The sequence below is a fragment of the Dermacentor silvarum genome, chromosome 5 (genome assembly GCF_013339745.2).
Source record: "Dermacentor silvarum isolate Dsil-2018 chromosome 5, BIME_Dsil_1.4, whole genome shotgun sequence".
Taxonomy (NCBI): Eukaryota; Metazoa; Arthropoda; class Arachnida; order Ixodida; family Ixodidae; genus Dermacentor; species Dermacentor silvarum.
The window spans coordinates 21,467,691-21,491,911 of NC_051158.1; the positions used below are offsets into that span (position 1 = coordinate 21,467,691).

Below are 24,221 nucleotides of genomic sequence, written 5' to 3' on the forward strand. Positions count from 1 at the left end.
GTGGCTTCCCTGCACCGAGGATTCTTGTGAGGAGAAGCCCGCTTCCGTTATTCGCTCGGTTAGACGGTCGACGACGGACGCGTGTGTGAACTGGTCATGTTGCCATGGTAACGGTGAGCGTTGTTACAAATAAATAAATAAATAAATAACGTTGCACTATATCACTAGTTCGGTACGTTGGATCTTCGTCCGACATTGCGCTCTCTTTTCATTAGCATGAAACGCACATCAACCGACACAGCCCATGTGGGTGTCCGGTCTTCTTACCATTGTCCCGCTTTTTTCACTGCCATTTGCAATTGGGCATCGAAACCAACTCACTTAGTTCTCTATATTATTCCAATGGGAATGCGTTGCCAGAATCAAATGCAATCGCAGAAGCTTAATCGCTGGACACAGGGTCGGGCGAACGTACTGTACATGGCGCTCTCATGCGATACAGGAAACGCCTAATCGATACACGGGCCGTGCGTTTTTAAAAAGGCCCACGCGCAATGAAGCGAAGCTGTAGACTGCACGTAGAAAAATCTGGATAGGATCGGCTTTCAACGACTTTCAAAGATAGAGAAATTGATGATGATATGACGGAAATGTTCAGAACAGTACTCCCTGGCCTTCGACGCAAATCAGACCTCCGCTACTTCTTCGCCGAAACGTGGGAACAGCGCGAAAAAATTAAGGGGGGAAACAAATAAGACAAATAGACATCAGTGGAGTTTTTTTTTTTTTTCGCGCTATTCCCAATACCGTATTTTCACGATTCTAACGCGCACTTTTTTTTAAACAAAAAGTGCGCTCAAGTTTGCAAGCGCGTTACAATCGTAATAATTTTAATCGAAATCAAAAACAAAACAGATTCTTACTTAAAAAAAGAAAAACTTCAATGCGAGCTAGCTGGCCACACTACCGTCGAACGGACGTTGCTTTTTTTATGCCTTGGTTTGGCGGCCGCCATTTTCCAGTTTGCTGTACGCCTATCATAGCGCTTCTGTTCAACCGCCTTTCGTCGAGGTAGTCCGGTGGCAGGATTAAAAAAAAAAAAAAAAAGACGTTTTCATTACGAGCCATCCTTCTTCAAGCATACAAGGTGATCCTTCTGGCTGAAAAACCGGGTTACCGGGCAGGATCGAGGTGCCATCGGACTTTGATAGCGACTAGCTGCTAAGATTCAGCCGTGTGCGTGTCCCTTTGTAGGTTCCATAAAATCGTTTCAACACGGTATACGCGTCCGCTCAGGCTTCGTTAGATGTGCGTGGTAGAATGGTCACCACGTTAGCTTTTTTTCTCGATATTTGGGCGGTAATATAACTGCGCGTTACAATCGGGGGCGCGGTAGAATCGTGCAAATACGGTATACTCATCACGTAAACATGTACGAGCGAGATCTCTCTTCTTGTTAACCTTCTTGCCTTTCCCACCCCCATTTCTCTCTCTCTCTCTCTCTCTCTCTCTCAATTCACGTAACCAAATATTCCGCAATTTATTGCACGCGCTGCCTCTCGCTTTTCAAAGCCCCACCACTGCGCACCAGTTTACAACCGAGGTGCAGACGCAAGAGAGACAAGAGAACGAGACCGGCGCGCGATGATCAACGACGCGTCGTTTCTTTTTCCGGCCACCGCCGCGCGTCTTCGCAGCAAAGCAGCTTTCTCGAACAGCTGCAGGCGGTGACACGCATACAGCCGACGAGAGGCCGACTTCTCTCGGGCCTAGCCGGGTTTCAGAAGTTCATAAAACTCCACGAACGAGCCTCGCTTGCGGCAAGAGCCGAAGCCCCGCCACGTTCTCTCTCTCACACACAACACAAACACAGAATACACGCACATCTGCGCTCTATACCTTTCCCTCTCCTCCATACAGGAACGTTCTCTCTCTCTCTCTTACGCTCTCTCCTCCAATTCTCTCTCCCCTCGTATCGTTTTCGCGCCTTTTTGGCCGCGTTGTGTTACGCGCGCATCCGCTGACCCGGCCGAGGTAGTATATACATATCCCTGGCTCTCGTCTGCGCGGGCTGGGCTTGTAACGCGATGCCCGTGTGTACGCTGGCGACACGCACGAATTGGACGGACGCCCGATGAGATCACGCTTATACGCGCGACGCTCGGCTGCGCGTAACTTATATCGTATATGTATACGGAGTATTGTGGCTGTCAAGCGCGTGACAGCGACGACGCACTTATTACACACTGCGGTCAGTGGTTCATGTGCCGACAGTGGAAGGGTGAGGGGGTTTGGGGGTTGCAACTCCCCCCCCCCCCCCCCCCCCCCCGCAGGGCAACTGACCAACTGAATCCTCTGCCGTCCTTGACTAAGCTTCCCTTCTTCTGTTGGCACCGATTCTGTAACTTTAATACTATACGGCCACTTATATGCCCTACGCCACTACATGGCCCGTCCAACGCCGTTTCTTCTTCTTCAAGGGACTGACAACCGATCTTTAAGGACATAGTTTTTTTATGGCGCAACGAAAAGCTCACCCTCGTTAGTGTTTGCACCCTGCAGCGGTTACTTCCAAAAGCGCGTGGATATTGTAAGAGGAATTTTTCGTTCTGAGCAGCCTGAAAAAAAAAAAAGTAAGAGTCCCTCCTCCAGCCGCGCTGAGAAGTCATAGCGATGCCGATAGCCCGCCTCGCAAGTTGTGAAGGCCGCCCATCGTTCTGCCTTCACAGGAGTGAGTGCAACTGTCGTTAACTACCTGCATTTTGACCTTTTCAACCACTTTTGAAAATAAAAAGCTGGTACAAGTTTGTGTTGTCTTACAGACCTTTCTTATATTTGTACCGCGTTTTTCCCCAAATACACGCCTACGCCATGGCTAGAGCCAAGAATTTAAGAGCGTTGGCTAGAGCTATAGGCTCGCTCCCTTCAATGGTCAGGCGGCGCAGCGATCGGCTCAGCCGTCAGCGCCGCCGTGTCAATTCCGCGAAACACCGAGGCGGCCACTTCTACGAAGGCATGCTTCTGCGGCGCTCATTTGACACAAGTCGGGCGTTCTAAACTGTGCTTTTTAAGGCAATTGAAAACATTGAGGCCCATTTTCGACCACCGACACTCGAGAAAGGACGTCAACTTTACGACAACAACCATGTATTTCGTGTCAAAAGAGTAAACAGGACGGACATCGCAGCAAAGTTCTTGTCACGACAAATAAAGCACGTTTACGACGTTGCACTCAAAGTAAGTGAACAAATAAATAATTTATTCCGCTTAAGGGGGCAAATACGGCCGTAGACGTATTTCAACTTTCATTTGTATCTTCAGTATACTTCGAGCGTGCCTTGCTTATCACATTTGTCGAGGTTTTGGCGAGTTCGAAGGTAACTTGAATGATTCTTTATGGCGCTTTTTTCTCCGTTGACAAAGTGCCTCGAGCATATTTTGGTGTTGTCATTCGGGCTCCAGTGTGAGGTCATCATCGCTGAAACATAACACAGAGCAATCAGCTGACACTAAGCAACACCTGAACAAATGTGTGCTAGCGTGCGCGAGAGAAGTGCTATTTTGCGAATACTCGATGTGTGCTGCGGTGCACTCCAGCCTTAGTTCTGTTCTAAACGCGAGAAAACGTCGGCATGAATGAGCTCGGTTTCAGCAGTCGCGTCTTGATCCAGGCGCAGAAAGGAGCTGCACGTTGGCTTATTAATGCACAACAAGAACTACAGTGCGTACAAAGGTCCAACGCGGAGCGCTTACGAAGCTAGATTTGACACATAACAACCACTGCGCATTTGTTTTGGAGCGAGAATAGCTCAACAATTATCCAAACCAATTTACAACAGCGGGAATCAGATCACGCGTGTTTATGCAGTTGTCGCTTTATTGTGTGTTTTCATGGATGCTGCCTTGTGTTTTTTTTTTAATTTTGCGTTTGCGTCATAGTTCAACAGAAATTCGCAAGAGCGACTCTTACTTGACGGCCCGAATCACGACGATTTACCTTCAGCCACCGGGTTTCTCCCCACAGCCTTGAAGGGAAGCGGCACAATTTGATGCCGACATCCCCTTCGCGGTTGTGAAAATACCTAAAGCAGCAGCATATGCGCATGTTATTTTTGTTCACACTTCTCACGGAGGAGCTGCCGAGTGGTCGCGGTGAATCCATTGGAAAATCTGAAAAGGAAGCTTTCAGGTGCGCCTGAGCGCAGTACGTACCAAGGTGAAAGGGCGGTGAGGGCCTACTCGCGGGTGCTCACCGCCGCTGCTAGGTGGCGCGACATGTACAGCCAAACTGCATTGCAGGGTGCCTATAGGTCACTAGACATGGCTGGCTGGCCCTCGTCGTCGCTATTCTGTCGACAGACGAGCCAAGCCAAGTCATCGAAAACGAAGGCGAAGGCAGCGCCAGTTTTCTACTCACTACCAACGAAGGCATATCCGCACATTGTAAGCTAGAAAAAAACTTATACCAGAAAAAAGTGTACTGCATTTGAATACTAACAAAAAGACCAAGAACCGCGTACACTAATAGAAGGTCACGTGGTAGACATCTTATGCATTTTCATGTTATTGCCGCGTGGGGCGCCAAAGGTGATTTTTCGCGACTTTTAGTGAAGAATTAAAAATATAAATCCACGTATAATGAGAAAAACATGGCTCGTTTTAACCAGTACGATAGGCAATCTTTCCATCAGCGGGGTTATCTCGATTCATGTTCTGAGCGGTTGTCTGTCCCTTCAATATCAACAATCACATCCGCTACCCTAGTTTGCTCTCTTATCCAAACCACTGCATTCAAACACGGTCACGAAAAAAAGGTTAAATACTATATTCTACCATATGTGTCATTCGTGCCTCTTCGCTACACACTAAGAGAACCAATAAATGGGTCTTCACTGATCAAATATTCTATTTTATTTCCGCGGTAATCGCGGTTGATTGTTAAAAGAGAAAGTGAAAGTTCTCAATCCCTTTATTTTTTTTTTTAATTCCGCGCGGAAACTCCAGCGCCCGGCATCAGTGCGACGTAAAAAAAAGATAGAAAAAGAAAAAAGTTTTTTTTGTATTTGGGCGACCATAGCTAAGTAGAAGTTCCTGAACCTTATCAAGTTGAGGGCTTCTTCAGAATACAGCGTAGTCGATATTTACCGATAGTAAATTAACTAGGCCCGAGCCGTCAATTATCTATGACGTCACGGCGAACTGTGGCTTGATCTTCCAGTGCGGCGTCTACACTAGTCTTTCGTTATTGCTACCTTTATGGCTTGCCAAGTCTCTCCTAACCGCAAGAGATGACATTTCTGGCATTGAATAGTAATTTACCAATACAGCCCAACTTATTTATTTTTAGGGTGTTCGTTTAATGACGCACATGGTCGGGGTATACGTAACTCGTATTCCTTGCCGCTGCAGCACTGTAAACTCATTTACACCCTTAAAAGTGAGAAAGGGTGTGAATCGATCTATAGCGCGCACCCTCACACCCTTTTTACACCTTTATGTAAAAAGGGTGTAAATAGAAGTGTAACTCACTCCATTACACCTTTTTTATACCTTGAAGTGAAGTGGGTGTTAATCGGAATATAACCCACGCCCCTACACTCTTTTTACACCTTTAAGTGAAAAGGGTATAAATCGGCATATAACTCACACCCTTGCACCCAAAAACGGTGTAAATTATCACCAGTACGCCACGTATATACTTTGTGAGCATACGGAGCCTCGTGACGCGATCGTCGCACTAATTCTCACCTATTTCCTTCACCGCAACAATCGACAGGCACTAGCTGTTGCTGCTTATTCTGATATAAGCCGGTCACGTGAAAGTCGCGGTCGGTCCTTCTAATTCTCCTCGTATACACACCGCAGGCGAGCTGAGCTTGGACGACTTCGTGCTCGTGATGGCGGACGCCCTGACGGAGACCACCCACTGGGGCAGCCTGAAGACCGACGTGGTCGGCTACGTGGGCATCGACACCCTCCAGGAGCAAATACGAAAGAAGGTCCTCCGCAGGGGGTTCGAGTTCAACATCGTCGTCGTCGGTGAGGAGGGGGCGCATCTCGTATCCATTCATTCATTAGTCAACCGTGTACACACATACGTGTATGTGTATGCTCGGTGGACCGCCTTATGTGCTAGATACTGTTATTACCGCATTTTCACGTAAATAGCGCGAGGGGAGTATGTCGGTTGCTCAGATTATAAAGACTGTCCCAACTATCATGCACCAAGATTGAAAAAATATGCAAATGCCACGTAGCTAGATAGAACTAAGGAGGAGGAGGAGGAAATAACTTTAATTCGTCAATTTGGCTTAATGAAGGGTGGCTGCCAGGCGATGCCTTACAGCCACCTTCCTCGGCTCTTTTGATGACCCGAAGTTGAACCTCCAGGCTCGGGTGCCGGACTATTGCTTCCCACGCTTCAGGCGAGGGAGCGGCCAGGAGATACTCAGATAAGTTCTTGCATTACGACTAATGAGATAAGTAGTTTTAATTAATTAATCAACTTCTCTAACATTATAATTAGACGTAAAAGTGTCAATGAGAAAATTGCGGAGCAACGTGAAAGACTCTCTATACAGCTTTTTGGTGCCCAGTACGTGCTACATAAACGTGTTTTTTCCGAGCGTGAAAGAAGCCCGCGAATACACATAAGATTTGTGCGACTGGCCGCCCGAGGTACTTTGCGTGTATTCGCGGGCTTTCTTTCACGCTCGGGGAAAAAAAAAAAACTTTTACGTAGCACGTACTGAGCAACAGAAAGCTGTATCGGGAGTTTTTCATGTTGCTCTACAATTTCTCCTTTCACACTTTTCATCTAATTACAATATTTGAGAAGCTGATTGAGCCTAATAATGTTATTAGGCGGAATGCAAGAAAATAATCTGAGTATCCCCAAGCGACGGCAAACAACATTACCTTGTTTCTGTCCAGCTACGGGGCATTCGCATATTTTCAATCATGGTGCATGATGGTTGGGACAGCCAACTTATGATATGGCCATATCATAAGCCGACAAACAATGACACGAAGGACAGCACAGGGGAAATTATTGTCGTTATTCATTGATTATACATATATATACATATATTAGAATGATAAAGATTATAACGATAAAGATCATAACGCGAAGTGAGGCAGCGCGAAGAAACGGGAAACGACGCGTCGCAAAGGCCGATTCCCGCAGCGCACTTCATGCCCCTCAAAAAAATACCCACTTGCACGTACAACTTGCTTTAAAATGCGATGTCTCATCGTGACGCAGCGGGCTGCTAAACATTTAGACAGAGTCCCGCCGCGACAGCTCTGCGCTGCTAAACTCGAGGTCGCCGGTTCGATCCCCGTCGCGGCGGCCGCATTCCGCCATGGGGGCGGAGTGCTAAGACGCGCGTGTTCCGAGCATTTTCGTACGCACGTTAAAGAAAAAAAACCGGGTGGTCAAAAACAACCCCGAGTCGCCCACTACGGCTTGCGGGCAAGGCATGCGCATGCCAGACAAAAACGCAACCCTCGAAGTCGATAACGAGTGCGCGCTCGATTATAAACTGGTAACCCTCACCTGAACTGCGAAGTACTTAACTGCAACCTCTGGCGTCGGGCCATCGAATCCCATAATTTATCTGCACAGTGGTCAAGCTATTGGCTTCACCAACACGTACCGCGCGTCAAAGGCCAATTAGCCTCACCATTTCTGCTCCCCAATTTTTCTGTCTGGCTCTTAACTTCGTTCTTTTGGAAAAGCTTTTGCGACGAGTTGTCCGCTAAACATGGCGAAACTTGGTGCGATAAAACTTGGTCTAAGCACCCGCAACGCAGCTGTTCGTCACCACTAGAGTTCAATCACAACCAAACCAAATACACTTCGTTGCGAGAGATTGTCATCCGCTACGCGACAGCACTTCGTGTCTATCGACGGGCAAACGTGTCGGCTTTTGAATTCCTCGACACGACTCGTAAGTACGCACGCGAAAGGCTTTCGCCGTTACCTGCTCACCTGACGAATGTCGCTGTTCATTTTCCAGGAACAGGGCGTTGTTCCTCGAAGCTGTTCGCCGTGCTCTTGTCGAAGGGAACGACGCAGATAACACACAACACACATAACAAACGCAGATAATTCCTTCGGCGTCCGAGACACGCACGGAATCTACGGAAGCGCGCCAAAAATGCTCAAATAGGTCACGTGTGATGTGATGTGAGTCTTGGGAGAAAAAAAAAAAAAAAGCGCTGGCTGTCGCCATAGTCGCAGCTTAGCTTCTGAATTAATTTTATTTGCTTCGACTGAAAGTCTAGTCAGACGCTCGAGCCAACCTCACATTAATTAATAATTAGGTCGCAAATTTTCGACACTGTTTTTAGGGAAAAGCATGCAACACGACAAATTTGGCGTAGTTTCGGTTTCCTAAGGGCTTTACATTTAACACGCACGCGCGAACTTTGGCCTCTACTTTATGTACTAGTAACCATACATGCAACCTTCGCCTCCAATATAAATGAAGCAAGTCCTGAAATACCAAGTCACTAATATATATAAGAGCGGGGGGGGGGGGGGGGGGGGGGGTCATATATATATATATATATATATATGGGGAGTCATATTTGTAACACTGTTTCGACTACAGTGTGATTTGCGTTTTTATGATTGCCGAACTTACAGGAAACACAAATCCTGCGCTTTAATCGTGCAAACACAGAAAGGGAGCAGAAGTGCTAATTGCATGTGTGGGTATCTTGTCTTGCAAAGATAGGAAAGTCACGAAGTGCTCATACAAATGGCCACTGTGCGCAAAAAGTTTACATTACATAAATAAATGCGATAGTCGCTGAAGCTAGCTTACACTGGTATTTACATTGATGCGCTGGTGCACGGTAGCCCATTGCATCATTTTTCATCTCAATTCAACATCAGGATAACGTTTCCATGTTAGTAACTTTCTATGTCTTCTGCTGTGACCTGAACTATTTCGACATGACTAGCTAGTCATGCTTTCCACAGGTCATGTGCTGCCTCCGTATTACTCGACCATGATTTATATAGATTTGCAACTCCATGTTAATGTAGCGTGTTTCTTTGAAATACTGTAAGCGATTGTGAAAGCTTTTGATTATTTATATTTATATTCTCCTTTCGCTTAGTGTTTTTGGGTTGTTTGTTTGTTTGGTGTTTAGCTACGATTTTGGGTTAGCGAGCTGTTCAGTAGCCAAACTTCCCATACTGTCACAGCTAGCCCCTTAACTGCTGTGAAAAATTGAGACCAAGAAATTTTCAGAAGTGCAAAGAAAAATTACCGGTAGTCATTGCGTATTATTTTCTTCTCAAAATTAAGAAACTTAACACATACACATGTGCAAAAATTGTAAAAAGTTCACGACGAGGTAACTCGTCATCGACTCCAGAGGGTGCTTGTTGTGATGGCGAGTTATATCGTCATCGGAAGTTAAGGGGTCAATAAACAACAAAAGGCACACATATCAGTCTATTTAGCCATAGCAAGAATCTGTGGAAGCTTCCTAGTGCAAATCCAGCTGAGCATTTTGACAAAAATGCAGGGAGGAGCGGCCTGGGAAAGTCGACGCTCATCAACACCCTATTCAAGGCCAACATCAGCCGGAGGTCGTGTACAAAGAAAGGATCTGAAGCATCGGACACGGTTCCCTACGTCATTCCCAAGACAACCGAAGTCAAATCAGTGAGCCACGGTGAGTGATGCACTCTGGCATATAGGCTCACCAGCTCAGCAGCCTGGCAAGCGGAATGTGTGTATCACTGCAGGCAAAAGTATTGAACTGGGAGCTACCACATTAGTTGTATCATTATTGCGTTATCATTTGCAACCACTGACATTAGAAACAGCCAGGCATAATATGAACTGCTGCCAGGCAACAGCAACAACAACAACAAAAAGAAAATGCTGCATTTAGAGTGAGCAGCGTTGTCCTGATCGAACTACACACCATGGACTTATGTGCTTAAACAGGTACATTCCACTTTAATTGTAGTAATATTCCATTATCATTTGTAACCGTACACTAACATTAGAAACAGCCAGGCATAATACCTTATCTGATTTAATAGAAACATGAAGCAGTGGCAGTGCCACAGTTTTTCTGCTGGGGTGGGGGGGAGTAGGGCATGATTTTCCATTTTCGTTGTGGGTACAGGGGGAACACATTATCACTGGACACTATGCGTGGTGGAAGGAGGGGGCCGATGAGGGAGGCAGTAAGAAATATTGGGGGGTTGGCTGCCCCCCTTGAAAGCCAACCCTGGCATGAAGTAACCTTGGAAATCTGTTTTATCAGAAGTTTGTGACTTAACAGAGCTTTGCTCAAGACACAGGGAAGTAAAAAAAAAAAAAAGATCCCTGGTTCCCTTTGAACTGTTCAGCTTATCAGGAAGTATGGTTTAACAGACACCACCTCAAAGAAGTCTATATCCTGTATTATTGCCAAGGCGACTCAAAGTAATGAAAAAGCGTCTTATCCATTTCTTGGGAAGCATACAGAGCTGAAATAGGCAATTGCCCTAACAAACAGTGAAATGTGCGTTAATATACGTAGTCCTGATCCGTCCAACCCTTAAATTGTGAAGATTATTAATAAACCTTGCCCACCTTCCATCTTCGTTTCACATCACATTGAGCCATCCAGCTTTTAAGTTACTAATGCTGTTTTCAAACTGAATATAATATGTACTTAGCTGTGTGCAATAGCTTTCTTGTGTGTCATCTGTTTTGTCATGAACAATTGATGCCACAAAAAATGTTTGACCATTGAATTTCCTGGCACAGACATAGAACTTAAAACAACATCAGAGCTGCCAGGTGACCATTTGTGTTTCCCAGCTGATATGGCATCATAAGTATGAAACTTAACTTCAGAGTGTAGGCTCTCACGCAGTGTTCAGCTCTATTGCACTAACGTTAAATTTTGCCACTGTACTGCAGTGATCGAGGAGAAGGGCACACGGCTTCGGCTGACGGTCACGGACACACCAGGCTTTGGTGACCAGATCAACAATGAGAACTGGTAAGCGCGGCCTTGACAGAGCCACTATGCTTACTTGCTTTATAATTATCGGGCAGGATGGGCAGGATATATGCGAGTGCACTAATGTGCGCACAAAAGGTATTCTTTTGCAAGTTTCAGGCAGGCTAGTTTGTCACTGCACAAAAATATAAAAAAAAGGTATCTAATTTCTCGAATATAGAGTTAATGAGATCTTGAAATAAAACTTTGGTGCTGTAATCAAATTGCAATATGTCGTGCATGGGCTAATATGCAATTAGGTTGATTGTCTGTGTAAGTTCACTATATTGATGCTAATAACTACCCACATGAAATAGCTGCATTTACACGTCAAACGAACAGCATTGAAAAGGCTGGGCTAAGAGTTCCCAACTTCTCACTAGAAAAAGTGGTCAGTGTCCGTATCTTAACTCTTTCCTTACCAGGCCTATAGAAATCGATCAATTTGATCGACAGTTTTTTCAACACATTGTTAAACATTTCCATTGGAATTCTACATGCTACGCCATGCACCGTCTAAAAGGATGACTGAACTTTAACGATTCATCAAATTTGACAATTTCTTGGCAGACTGAAGAGTTTCGAAAAATAAAACTTCAACTGGAGGTATCATCGAAACTAGCCTGCAACGCTCTTAGCACTTCCTCAATAAAACAATGCAAAATTTCCACTTTGGTTGACTCAGCAACACGTAATTATTAAATGACAGCAGCAGCGAAGACACAGAAGTTTCTGTCAAGTTGTCTAATTTTCTGACCCGACGTCTAGGCAGATTTAATGATGTCTCAAACAATGGTAGATGCTGATGAGTGCATGTTATTTTCATATTTGTGTTCGAGTAATATCAAATGCAACTTCATTTTTTCTCACCGTGGGTTGCTTTTATCTATCAGTGTTTCAACAGCGCATGTACAAATTATAACGAGCAGTCCTTTCCGTCGGCTTGCATTTTCACTTGCACAAGAGCACACAGTCGATTTCAGACCAACCTCTAACCGAAGCTCGACTAATCTAATCGTTTACATTAAACTAATCTAATCTCTTAGATTTTGAACACCGCCTGTGCAGTGATTAGGCTCTAATTTTATGTATCACGCTATACGTCGCTATATGTCGTTGCAGGCGCAAGTTGGAATCAGCTGGCGCAAGACAGGGGTAATTGGAGATCGCAGGGAGAGGCCTTCATCCTACAGTGGACATAAATATAGGCTAATGATGATGATGATACGTCGTGACTGCTGTGTCTTGAAATAAAACGTTAAGACATAAAAGCACCGAAAATGAGCACATTTCTTGCAGTAAGGCAAAAGTTAACTTTCTATTATGCATTATGGAAGGAGACAATTGCTGCCTATAGTGACTGGATACACAAACTATGGATCAGAGGGTGTAGGCGGGGCCACTCTTCAACATAAGATGATTCTCAGCAGTCTTTGATGTGACTTGGAGAAGCGCTCATTTTTTGCGGACAGATTGAGATCTAGTATATGTTAAAGGGAAGATGTCATGCTTGCTGTTGCAGCTTCCTGTAGTATGCAGACTTGCTTTCATCCTAACTTAATGGCTTAGCTAATTGTCACAGATATGATAAACGAGGTGGCATATGCTAACCCTACCTGTGCACAAACTAATGATTCATGGGGTCATTCAACAGCACAAACTAATCATTCATGGGGTCCTTCAACAGCACTCACTTATTCATTTACCCGCCGTGGTTGCCGAGTGGTTTGGTGTAGCATTGCTAAGTACAATCAAATCCTGGCTGTGGCAACCGCATTTTGATGGGGGCAAAATACAATAAAGCCCATGTACCGTGCATTGGGTGCACGTTAGAGAACCCCAGCTGGTCCAAATTAATCAGGAGTCCGCCACTACGGCGTGCCTCATAATCATATTGTGGTTTTTGGCACGTAAAACCCCTGAATTTAATTTTAATTAACTTATCCATTTACTCACCTTGCTTCACTCAACTAACTGACTGGCTGACTAACTAGCTAACTGACAAACTAGCTCATTGACTAACTAGTTGGCCGTCAGCCAACTGAATGACCAGCTAGCTGACTTAGTAGTTGACTGACTGACTAGCTTGATAACTGATAAACTAGCTTGATAACTGATCAACAAACCAGGTTACTCACTTACTAGCTAACGGACCAACTAGCTGGCTGAGTGACCAAGTAGATGACTGACTGACCAGTTAGCTGACTAACTAGCTATAGAACTGATCAACTAACTAGTTGACTGACTAACTAGCTAACTTATGCAATCACTTTTAATGTATCGATGCTGCCTCCTTTCCCTCGCAGCTGGCTGCCCATTCTGGAGTACATCAATGAGCAGTACGAGAAGTACCTCAGTGAAGAGCAGAGTGTCACACGCAAGAAGCACATCCCAGACACACGGGTTCACTGCTGCCTCTATTTCGTGCCTCCTTCAGGACACGCGTAAGTGTGTGAAAACGTACCACGCTCTCTGAATGTGCAGATAATACTTTCTTTATATTTAGGCGATGTAGAATCCCTATTTCAGCTGAGAATGTAATCATTGGGACCGCTGTGCAGTTGAGCTTGTAATAACGCATTTGCATTTGGCGAGAAAAATACCTTCATTATATTCAATATTCGTTATAATCATACATTCCTTGCACGCTAATATCAATGGTAAAAAATTTTAGCTTTACTTTGTTTCATCCAATGATTCGTTATACTTACATTCATTATATAGAAGTTTGACTGTACTTGTGGAATAACAATGCTCAGACCTCGACAGAAAAGATTCCAGCTCCTAACAGTATATTATTAGGTGGCAACTATAAAAGCTTCTTTCTGTTCTTGGTTGTTTGGGCAATACAAAAGTGTTGCATTTTTTACTTGGAAGTATACTTGAGTGCTCTCTGTCCCTAGCACTGTGTGTTAGTATGTAAAAAGCTTAATTGAAATGGTGCTCTTGTTTTGTAGTGCCTAGATATCAGGAGAGGTGGCACGGAGTCGCCGTTACTGGAGGATGTTGAAAGTGGTTTTCAAATGGCTCGAAGGGGGAGGGGGGGGGGCAATTAAAGACAACAATCTGTCGACTTCCGAGGGCAGCCTTGTCCTGCCAGAGTGTCAGCATGAGGCACAATCATTTACAATGACAATGACGTATGAGCGACTGACGCTCGCCTGCACCTCCCTGCGCCTCCATGCACTTCAAATATGCTATTTACGATGACGGAGCAACAGGTAATGTGGAACAAAAATAATGTCAACAGTATTACAATAGCTTCTCTTTTCCTGTGCTGGCAAGCAACATCAGATTGTGGAACAGCTGTGATTACTGGACCTGTGAACTGTGTGTACCATAAGTGCACACATTTCACAAGTCCACTTGAGTAGGTGGACATTAACTGCGTGAGAAATCACAGTAAATACTGCATATACTCGTGTAAGAGTCACACTTCTTTTCGCAATCTTGACGAGGTGCAGCTTTTACACAGGAGTGAGTCATTGGGATGTAATTTTTTTTGGTGGCCAAAAAATGTGTAGGAAAATGTGCATTTCTTTGTTCAAAAAGAGCGAATGGCGTTGTTTTCACAATGTGTATATTTGTTCATGCAAGCACACCACGCAGCTGGTGCTTGTCTGTAGTCGTCACTAATGTCGCCGTCACCGCTCCTCAGATTCGGTTCGGTAGCACACGCGTGGATACAGACATCCTCAGTGCCTTCCGTGACATTAGACATGACTGTGACGTCAAAACTTTTCACAACCACCTCCAAAGATGGTGCACGCCACGCGCTCGGAATCTAAGAGCATGTACACAAGCTGCGATGCTCTCTTTAGTCTTGGAATTCTTCATCTCAACATCTCTTGATTTCGAATTTTGGGCTGCCAAGCTGGGGGTGCAGCTCATACATCAGTGTGGCCTTTTAGTCGAGTATATACGGTATTTAGGTAATTTGCAAAACCTCATTCACATTTTAGCAAATCATTTTAGGGCACATATGTCACGATTTATGCACTGAAGCCGGTGAGTTCTCAAGGTGCGTGTTCACTAGAAACAAATTTTGAAACTGCCACCAGTCTTCAGACACACATGCTGTCAATCGCTTTTGATAAGCATGATTTCATCGCTTTCAACGCTTCGTGCAAAACTGCAAAATTTTTTAACAAGGCTGCTTATTGAGCCCTATGCAGGGCAAATTTAACTCGAACACTAATACATTTAACCACACAATTTGGAAACACTTTTCAAAACAGCTGCCAGCCTCAAGCTTCTTTCTAAATGGATATGCTTTGCAAACATGCCAGCTTGCATTCATGCATTTCAGTTTCGTTTGCATTTTGGGCTCTTTGTATAATGCAGCTCAGGAACTATAATTATTCTATTTGCAACAGGCAACTTAATTTTAAAATGCATATCCCTGAAAAAAAAATTCGTTATACTGGACGTAGTCAAACCACACGAGTACCAAACATCTTTCACTGCTAATGGTTTCATTTCCCTCTTTTAGGCCCCTTTAATATTTTTCCTCAAGGAATATGCACTCCAGCTCATTTAATCACTTGTAAGACGAACATCATCGTAATGAAGTTGCATACGAGAAGAAAATATGCTCATTATAGCTGATATTCATAATAACCATATAGTATTCATTATGTGCTGATATCAGCGATAAACATTTTAGATTCACCAGTAGTTTGCTATATCTGAGAATTCATTATGTTCGTGTTTATTATATAGAAATTTGACTTATGGGTGTCACATGGAGCACTTTCAACAGAGATCGAGGCCAATCAAGGTCGAATTCCTCAATTGTGATTGGCTTCTTTGAGCAAGCTGTGGGAGGGAGCCATTTACGCTCGAGAATTTTGATCCGGATAGGGCTCGATCGTGATTGAAAGTGGCCGTGTGACATCGGTATTATACCTTTCTCAGTGCAGCAGAGAAAGGCAATACCTGTGTCACATAATCTTAAAAAAAGAAAAGCTTTTATATCTACTGTAAGCAGTTGAAAAGGTAGCAATTCGGTTTTGATAACATGAACTTATAATGGACACTACATTCATTAAGAACATAATGACATCTTTCTTACAACAAAAATTGTTGCAACACGCGCTTCAATGTACACGGGCTTTGCAGGCTGTGTACACATAAACCATGAGCTACCATGCAAATTCTTTAACATAAAGATGCAATGAAGCCTATGTCGAATCACTAGTCTGAGTATATCAAATTTTTAGTGAACTGCTGACATGCATGGCAGGTTTGCGAAGAAATCAGATGTTTCATGTGCAGATGATAAAGTATAAGGAATTGTAATTTTACTTGCCTAAAATGACACCAACTAGATATTTAACGAACGTCTCAGTAGTGTTCAAGTCCAACAGGGGAAATAAGGAATTAGTGTAGTACAATAAAGTGAGTGATGTAATAAGAGATACACCTGTTACACTGTCTTTGCGGTTACCCTGTACATAGCCCAAGGTGCTTCGACATGAAGGCATCCAATAGAGGCTCAATAATGGAATTGCTCCCATAACAATGTGTGGTTTCCTTTGCAGCCTGACGCCTCTGGACATTGAGTTCATGAAGAGGCTTGACAAATGCGTCAATATCGTTCCAGTCATAGCTAAGGCAGACACGCTGACCCTTGAAGAGCGGAGCAGCTTCAAGCAAAGGGTGAGCTAATGTCTTTAAACACAATGCTTATCAATGTCTTCTTCTGCTCTAACTGCACCCATGTTCTTGCTAGACAGCGAGCCTAAGACCAGTGTGTAGTATAGTTGCAGAAAAAAAAACGTCATTATACTACATAGCTGACACATGCGTACGCACATGTGTGTTATTTCCTGAACACGCAACTTTTGAACTTTTTTTGAAGCATTATTACATTTGCAACGGATATAGCACAATGCCACACAACATGTGATGGATCAGCCGCTGTTGGCAAACTTGAGCAGTGGCATTACATAGATGGAGTTTACTTGGAAACAGCATTGAAAACCCTCACTTGTTCTAGGTCAGTGCAATTTGAAATGAAAGCAAAATGAAATATAGATGTTTTTTTTTGTTGTTTTAATGTAAAAAGAACAGTGTCAAAGGACAGTACATCTGTAGCACTGCGATTTGGTTAGCCACTATACCATGATAATGAGCAATGAGTTCATTAATATAAGATATTAATTGCCATGGGCATCAATGGGCCTGATCGTGTCTAGGACTGGTATGTTCGCCACTAGCAGCAAAAAGTTATTCAGCACTGCTTGCAATTTCTGTGAAACAGCAATATAACCGACATTGTTTGCTTCGCTTTCAGATCCGAGAAGACCTGCACAAGAATGGCATCAACGTGTATCCCGTGCAAGAATTCGAAGACGACCCCGAGGAGACTGTTCTCAACAACAAGATCAGGGTAAGTCACGGTGATGGACAGCGCAATTCAAGAATGTGACAGACTTCGTATAAGTGCAACACAAGAACAGCCAGTAAATATGCCACAGTAACCACATGATGTGAATAAAATGTTTTCACCCACATCATCAGATTAGTAACTTTCAAATCAGCACTGGCATAACCCTTCCATTAATTTTTTGCATGGCTAACTCATCGCAGGACAAAATGGTATGGTGCATCGGTTTTTGTGACTATATAATGTGCCACTGTCAAGTTCAGTGGACTGTCATATACCAATCGCAAATCACTGATGAAGTGAGTTCCCCCTGTTGCAACATCTGGCCTTGCCAAGATGAATATCAGTCTTGCTTTTAATTGTCTTAAGAATGCTTGAACTCCCAAAGCTGCAATTTGTCTCAGGGCGTTCCTCTATTTTTCTAATCACTTAAAGCATGCAATTGAAAAATTGGAACATAGAAAAAAGGATTGAGCGTGCATCGAGGCATTCTGAAATATAGTATAACTAGGGAATTATTTCTTCTCTATCCCAATGGCATCGAATCTACATGTTTCATTAGAAAAAATGAACACGCACACTGATTACAGTATTTAAATGTGTCACAATGAAAACTGTGCGTAGAATGCAGATTAAATTGAAGGCAACCGCTCCTCCTTCTCCCTTGGCAGGCCGCTATTCCGTTTGCCGTTGTGGGCAGTGACAAGCAGCACACGGTGAACGGCCGCACGGTCTACGGCCGGCAGACGCAGTGGGGACTCGTGGAAGTGGAGAACAGACACCACTGCGAGTTTCCTGACCTCAGAGATATGCTTATCAGGTGAGTGACGCCCAATAATTAGGGTCACACTATATAGTAGCAGCCACTAACTATTCTCCAGGCACTGAGAACACTTTCATTAGTAGCATTCAGCTGAGTGCTAATCTTAGCTTGTTCGGTACGTTCTCGGGTGAAGAAACAGAAGATAATAATAGCAGACGACCACACGAGCACTCACGAAAAACTGTCATGTCTATTCGTGGTGAAGAGCAATATATGTGTAAGCATCACCATTCTTAAACAGTGTTTTTATGGCTGACATTGATTCATTGATTGATTGAATGGCTGGATGGTTGGTTGATTGATTGATTGATTGATCGATCTCAGTACTTCAACGCAAGATCTGGCCACTGAAGAACACAATGTACAGGGGTACAGATTAATTTCAACCACGGGTTCTCGAACGTGTGTCACAGTGCTGGCACACAGCCTGCACAGATACATTCGCTCATCGCTTTCATAGAAAATGTGGCTGCAGCGGTAGGGTTGCGATTATACGGCTACTAAACCGTACCGTCTGGCCAGACTGTAAGGATATGTACTTCACAGAAATGGGGGGTCCCGTATGCCACCTTCAGTTTCAACATCACTGCTTTCTAAATCCACTCTTTGCGCATCTTCTCTTTGCAAGCTGTCGCTGAACTTCTGTTGGGTCATTCGCTCCTTTATTCCTTTCTGGCAGGACTCACATGCAAGATCTCGTAGAAGTGACCAAGACAGTTCACTATGAGAACTTCCGCCACGAAAGGCTACAAGCGCGCCACGGCCACATTAACGGACACGGCATCAACATTGTGAACCTCAACGAGAGTAGCCTCTGAGGTGGTACATCTAATCGTCAGATTCTTGCTCCGCCTACATTTACTTGCCTCTGAACTCCAAGCATGCTCCGGGTTTGTTTGCTTGTAGACACGTGAAGGCCACTTTCACAAGTTCTTCCTCATCTCCCAGGTGCAAACTCTGTCAACAAACGGTTTCGAAATTGTGACATCGCCTGCATTCCATGCTAGGCGCTCTGCAATGCAATTCGGCAGTATCTTATAGCATGACACACTTCAGTTTGGCAGTGTAAGCATGACGCAGTATCATGACGAGGCAAGAGTTAAGCGAGCGTTTAAGCACAAAGCAGGTACCTGTTCAGATGAAACGAAGCAATAATGAAAAGTGGAGGCACGTGCATACAAGCAAAAAAAGAGACTCAAGTCTTAACTGTGTGCCCAAAAAAGAAGGCCGCTTCTCTCTGATTTATATTAATTATTAAAATCACACATATCACGGCTAAGCTTTCCACATCTACGCCATTTTGGGGGACTTCCTCAACTTCTTCGTAGGGTCACAGCAATTGTGTCATTTATGTGTAGGAAATGTGATCGTGGATGTCATGTCTGTATGCTAGCTAGGTATAGCTATATAGGAACTGACGTGTCACCCTATAAAGCGTACTGTTCTTTTGTGTCTTTCTTCCAGTGGCGTAAGCTTAAACCTTGGAGATTTTAACATTTTACAGTTGTGTCTATACTGCAGTGCCTGTGTAGAACCTGCTTTTAGAACTTGCGAGATCTCAGTGAAAACAAGAAACTGCAATTTTTAACCCCGCATTACTTCGGCGCGCTTCCACTTGACACTTCGACGAGCGTTATCGGAACACAATGCTTACTTTATGCAAGAATGCAAGAGGTGGCATAGCTGTAGGCATGGCAGAGTTCAAGAAATGTGTCGAGTCAAAGCTTATTTGTGAATGCTAGGGTTACTTTCACCTGCTGTCTCCACTGCCATGTTGAATAGCCAACAACATTGCCATGTCCGCAAACTGGACAGCTTTTGTTTCCACCGCGAGCTTTTTTTTTACGTGTCGTGGGAAGAATTGCAGTTGCTAGTTCACGACAAATGCGGCCTGTGCTGTGCCAAAAAAAAAAAAAAAAAAGGCGGCACTTCACCGAACTCTTGTGCTCACACGTTTGGTGAAAACCCAGAAGTGCTTAAAATGATGTTTACAGGTGAAAATGGTTGCCAAGCTCCCTGTTCGCCTTGCGAGAAAATGAAGAGTTTGCTCCGTCACTGAATGAATCCCACAGATGGCCGCTGAGACTGCCTTTTGTCGTGACAGTCTTTGCTCAAGTAAACCGTGGGTCTTCTAGTCATAGCTTAGATATCACGAGACATGACATGTGGAGTCACCATCTGTCAATGTACAGTCTTCAGAAGAGGCGCGGCAACTTGCCCTTTAGCACTCTCGAGAACTATACGTGAAACTTGTGCTATCAGTGTTGACATGATGCTAGCTGTCACACTTCTGCTACAGCTAATGTGATTATCAAGTCACAAGATATGGAGTGATGCGGTGAAGATCGACTACTAGAGTTGCAGATTGTATGTGCAAGCACTTCACAGGGAAAAAAAAAACAATTAATAGTTTGAAGAACATTGTGCAGAACACGTGTTATGCAAATTATGTGAATCTTGCAAATTCCTCAATATACGGCAACCTTTTAAAACATTTCTATTGCACACAGCCACCCTTACTGCCATCTATACTGCAACTGCTGCTTTCTATTCTAACAAGTGATGTACATAGACCATTTTAATTTGGTTTGTGGTGGGTGCTTCAGTCTTTAAGATTCTCGGCTTTTGATGTGGAGTGTTTTATAATTGTTGAGCATGGTTTGCATCAAGTCAACGCACTCGAGAAGCGTTTCGTCCTGTCCACCTCGTTCTCGTGTCTCGTTTTAGCGCAGTTATAATTTTCCTAAAAGTCAAGGCAGTGGTTCAACTGAAGACACACATGTACGGTCATTTGCGAGTGAAATACAAACAGGGTGATTCCGAAACATACATCGACCTACACATCTACTGTAACAAATTACAAAGAATGTGTCTCATTTGCAGCCACCTTTGTCACGGGTCAAATTTTAAACCAAAGTCATATCTTTTTTTTAGGTTGCATTGTTCAATAACACACTTGGCATTCCCCTGATTTAACTGGAAAAGAAAATTTGGAAGCTGCCGTTGTCTGCGTCTCTTGCCAGTGTAGAAGTGAGTACTGGACTGGATACAAGTACTGGACTAGTGTCACTACCAGTTAGCAGCTAAACAAAACAGTGAGGATAGCGGCATCAGTGGGCATTGCTCTACAGGATGGGCAGTTGATTTTACAAGTCCATCTCACCTTCCCACTTTGACATTTCAAGGCACTTTCGCCTGGTTGGCACAAAGCAGGGCCGCTATTTCGTAGCGATGCCTATTTCGATGCTAATGCCTTGTCGCACTTTTCACGTTCGCAAGTGGCCCGAGTGAAGCGTTGAACACCACCACTTGCGAATACAAAAAGCATAAAAAAGCATTAACATCAAAAAAGGCATCGTCACAAAATAGCGGCCCAGGTCGGCCCGCAGAGCCATTCCTCCAGAGCTGCTTTCTTTGCCACTAGGTGGCGACACCGGTTCACTCCTCTGCGGCAGTTTGCTCCTCTTATCACAATGAGCATGGACGATAGCAGCTTGGCATTTCTTTTCTGGACAAGCCAAAAAAAAAAAAAATGGAAATCATAGGTAACACAGTGCGTGTCATTCTAGCATTGTGTTATTTAGGATGAAGCGAATGTCAAATGTCAGTTAACAATGCAAAGTTTGTAGTTAACAAAGAAAATAAACAAACAAGCAAACAAAAATCTTGGTGCAAAATTTGAGCACGAACAAAGCAGCAGTAAGCGGAAAGTTTTCATTAAATGTGTTGCAAGATAAATACAGTTGTTACATATGATGCACAAAAAAAAAAGGAGATCTGTTAATGGATGTCAAAAGTTGAGGTTAATTTCCTCTTACGAATAAATAGCACTGCACCACACAACAAACTTCAAATTAATCGCACTGCTGCGGTGATATACCTGAAGCACAACTCCTCTGAATTTTCTGTTGCCATACGAGTTCTATCAGTCTGGTTTTCATTTGCACGTGACTGTGCAACTGTCTTGCTATGTTTGCAGAGACCCTACATTCTGTTTCACAGTAGTACGTCTGGCACTGGAGTTGAAGCTGCAAGGTGCGCTCTGTCAGTCAAGGCTGAGAAGAAGATGCGCTGACATTGAGAGACAAAAAAGTGCTTGTTAAAGGTTTAGATTGCCGATTAAGCTAAGCAGCATTAGGCCTGATCAATACCTGGCAAGACTGACTACAAGGGGATGCCGGATGCTGATAGAACAGACTGTCAGGCTAGTTGATTCATGATCAGTAAATTGCACTGCGTGCAACAACGGAACAAAGTGAGACTGCACATACAAACAGAGAAGACTTCGTACACGTACGAGTTAAAAGTCGGCACTGTTTGTACATGTGTGTCTCAATTCATTCTGTTGTTGCACACTGCAAGTTATATCGAATGCCGATAGCTTTCTTTCTATGGTTTGAGAGGTTAGGTGCATATACGTGTCCCTTAAGGACAACGCAGACAAGGAATGAAAAAGGACAATATGAACGCCAGCTAAGTCCAGAATGGATTTTACTGGATTTTCCTTTTTTGCTCATCTTGTGTCCATGTTCTATACGTCTGACCACATAGGAGGTTATGGCCCGACCTTTCGAACCATTCATTCTTACCAACTTGCTCAGCCTTTTTTTGTCATTCTAAGCTAGTTCAGATGTTGCACTTGGATGAGGCAGTTAAGTGTCTGCAGCACAAGACATGCGACACTGTAGATATACGCATTTGCATGATCGTGCTCGTGATTGACTGGCATCAGCTGTAGCTCGCATTCCAGTGCTACATTAATGTGAAAGAAACCAGAAGCACTGTGCGACGGTGGTATGATCACACTGACCTCAAGTTAACCATCTGGCGTGGTGGCATTTTCGATATTCATAGTCTGCCTCACGAGGTTTCTTTTCCCTTCGCTCTGCGTCACATGTTTGTGGTGTTCCTGTATCTTTTCTGCATCCCATCCCTTTCACGCTGGTAAAATGCCATCACGAAACACTTGCTAATACTTCCAAGGCATTGTTGTCATAAAATTTCTCCATGAAGCTGACAGCATTTAAAGGAATACTAAGGGCAAATGCGAAGTGAAGCTAGAGTAGTAGATTATCTATCAGTGTTTGTCTTGTGCCAAGAGATTACTTTGGCTATGAGAAAACTGCGATTGAAGACATGTCTTTTTCTCACTTACCTGAGAAAGCAGGAGCAACATAATACAAATGTCAGTGCAGAAATCTTGGAAGGTTATGCTCCGCTGGGAACTGCTGCCCTCAGCAAGTCAGAGGGTGGCATAGAAGGCGCCACATTCCCACGAATAGCAACTGCAGGTTTTGTGTTGACAAAAATTAAAATTGGACAAACTGTGTTACCTTCGATGTTCAAATGGAAGACGTCATTTTACTTATTTCACTAATTTTTATTTGTTCACAGACAAATCGTTATCTCGAAGGTTTATTCCGATGGGAGCTAGTTCTGCTGGCACCACTAGCTTCTCGGATAAATGTCGATTTATCGTTTACGATGGCTCTGTTCTAAGAATGGCACACTGATTATTCTCATAGGAAAGTAATAAATCAATTTACCTTGACCCAACTGACACCTTTACTGTTCCTTTAATTCTGTGGTCTTCCAAAAAAAAAAAGAGAGCATCATTTAGTAATGACTGCAACTTGAAACAGTATAATGGCCACTACTTGTGAGCCAGCCACGCACAGCAATGTTTTCAAACAATTGTGTTGCTTGAAAACCATCGAATGACATTAAAGAAACAACACAGCTATATTTTTTACTAGGAAGAGTCGCTGAAGGTGAAGAGGTCTTATTTTTATGCAGCATGTATGTGCGTGTGTGTGTGCATGTGAGGGTGCTGAAAAGATGTCTAATAAAATAATCTGCAAAGTATCTTACAAGCTGTGTCTTGATTACTTCAGCACAACATTCACTTGTCCCTTAAGCACTCGGGTATCACAGATCCTCGCAACGCTTGAAGCCTAACAACTAATGTCAGCTTCAATGACCTGGCAATAAAAATTTAGAGGGAATAAGTATTAAACCTTCCCAAGGCAGTGATAGATGGTG

The 24,221-nt window shown here is 43.8% G+C and overlaps 1 protein-coding gene across 1 annotated transcript in view; it reads left to right on the forward strand.

Annotated features, from left to right (window-relative positions):
• LOC119453029 (neuronal-specific septin-3-like) overlaps positions 1-24,044 on the forward strand; it is a 52,554-nt gene extending 28,510 nt beyond the window's left edge. The window contains exons 3-10 of the mRNA XM_037715006.2: positions 5,806-5,979; positions 9,487-9,636; positions 10,884-10,965; positions 13,272-13,409; positions 16,509-16,626; positions 17,264-17,359; positions 18,028-18,176; positions 18,859-24,044. Of these exons, the coding sequence (XP_037570934.1) occupies positions 5,838-5,979; positions 9,487-9,636; positions 10,884-10,965; positions 13,272-13,409; positions 16,509-16,626; positions 17,264-17,359; positions 18,028-18,176; positions 18,859-18,997 (1,014 nt within the window). The 5' untranslated portion in view covers positions 5,806-5,837 and the 3' untranslated portion in view covers positions 18,998-24,044. The remainder of the gene's footprint in view (positions 1-5,805; positions 5,980-9,486; positions 9,637-10,883; positions 10,966-13,271; positions 13,410-16,508; positions 16,627-17,263; positions 17,360-18,027; positions 18,177-18,858) is intronic.
• The last annotated feature ends 177 nt before the right edge of the window (positions 24,045-24,221 follow it).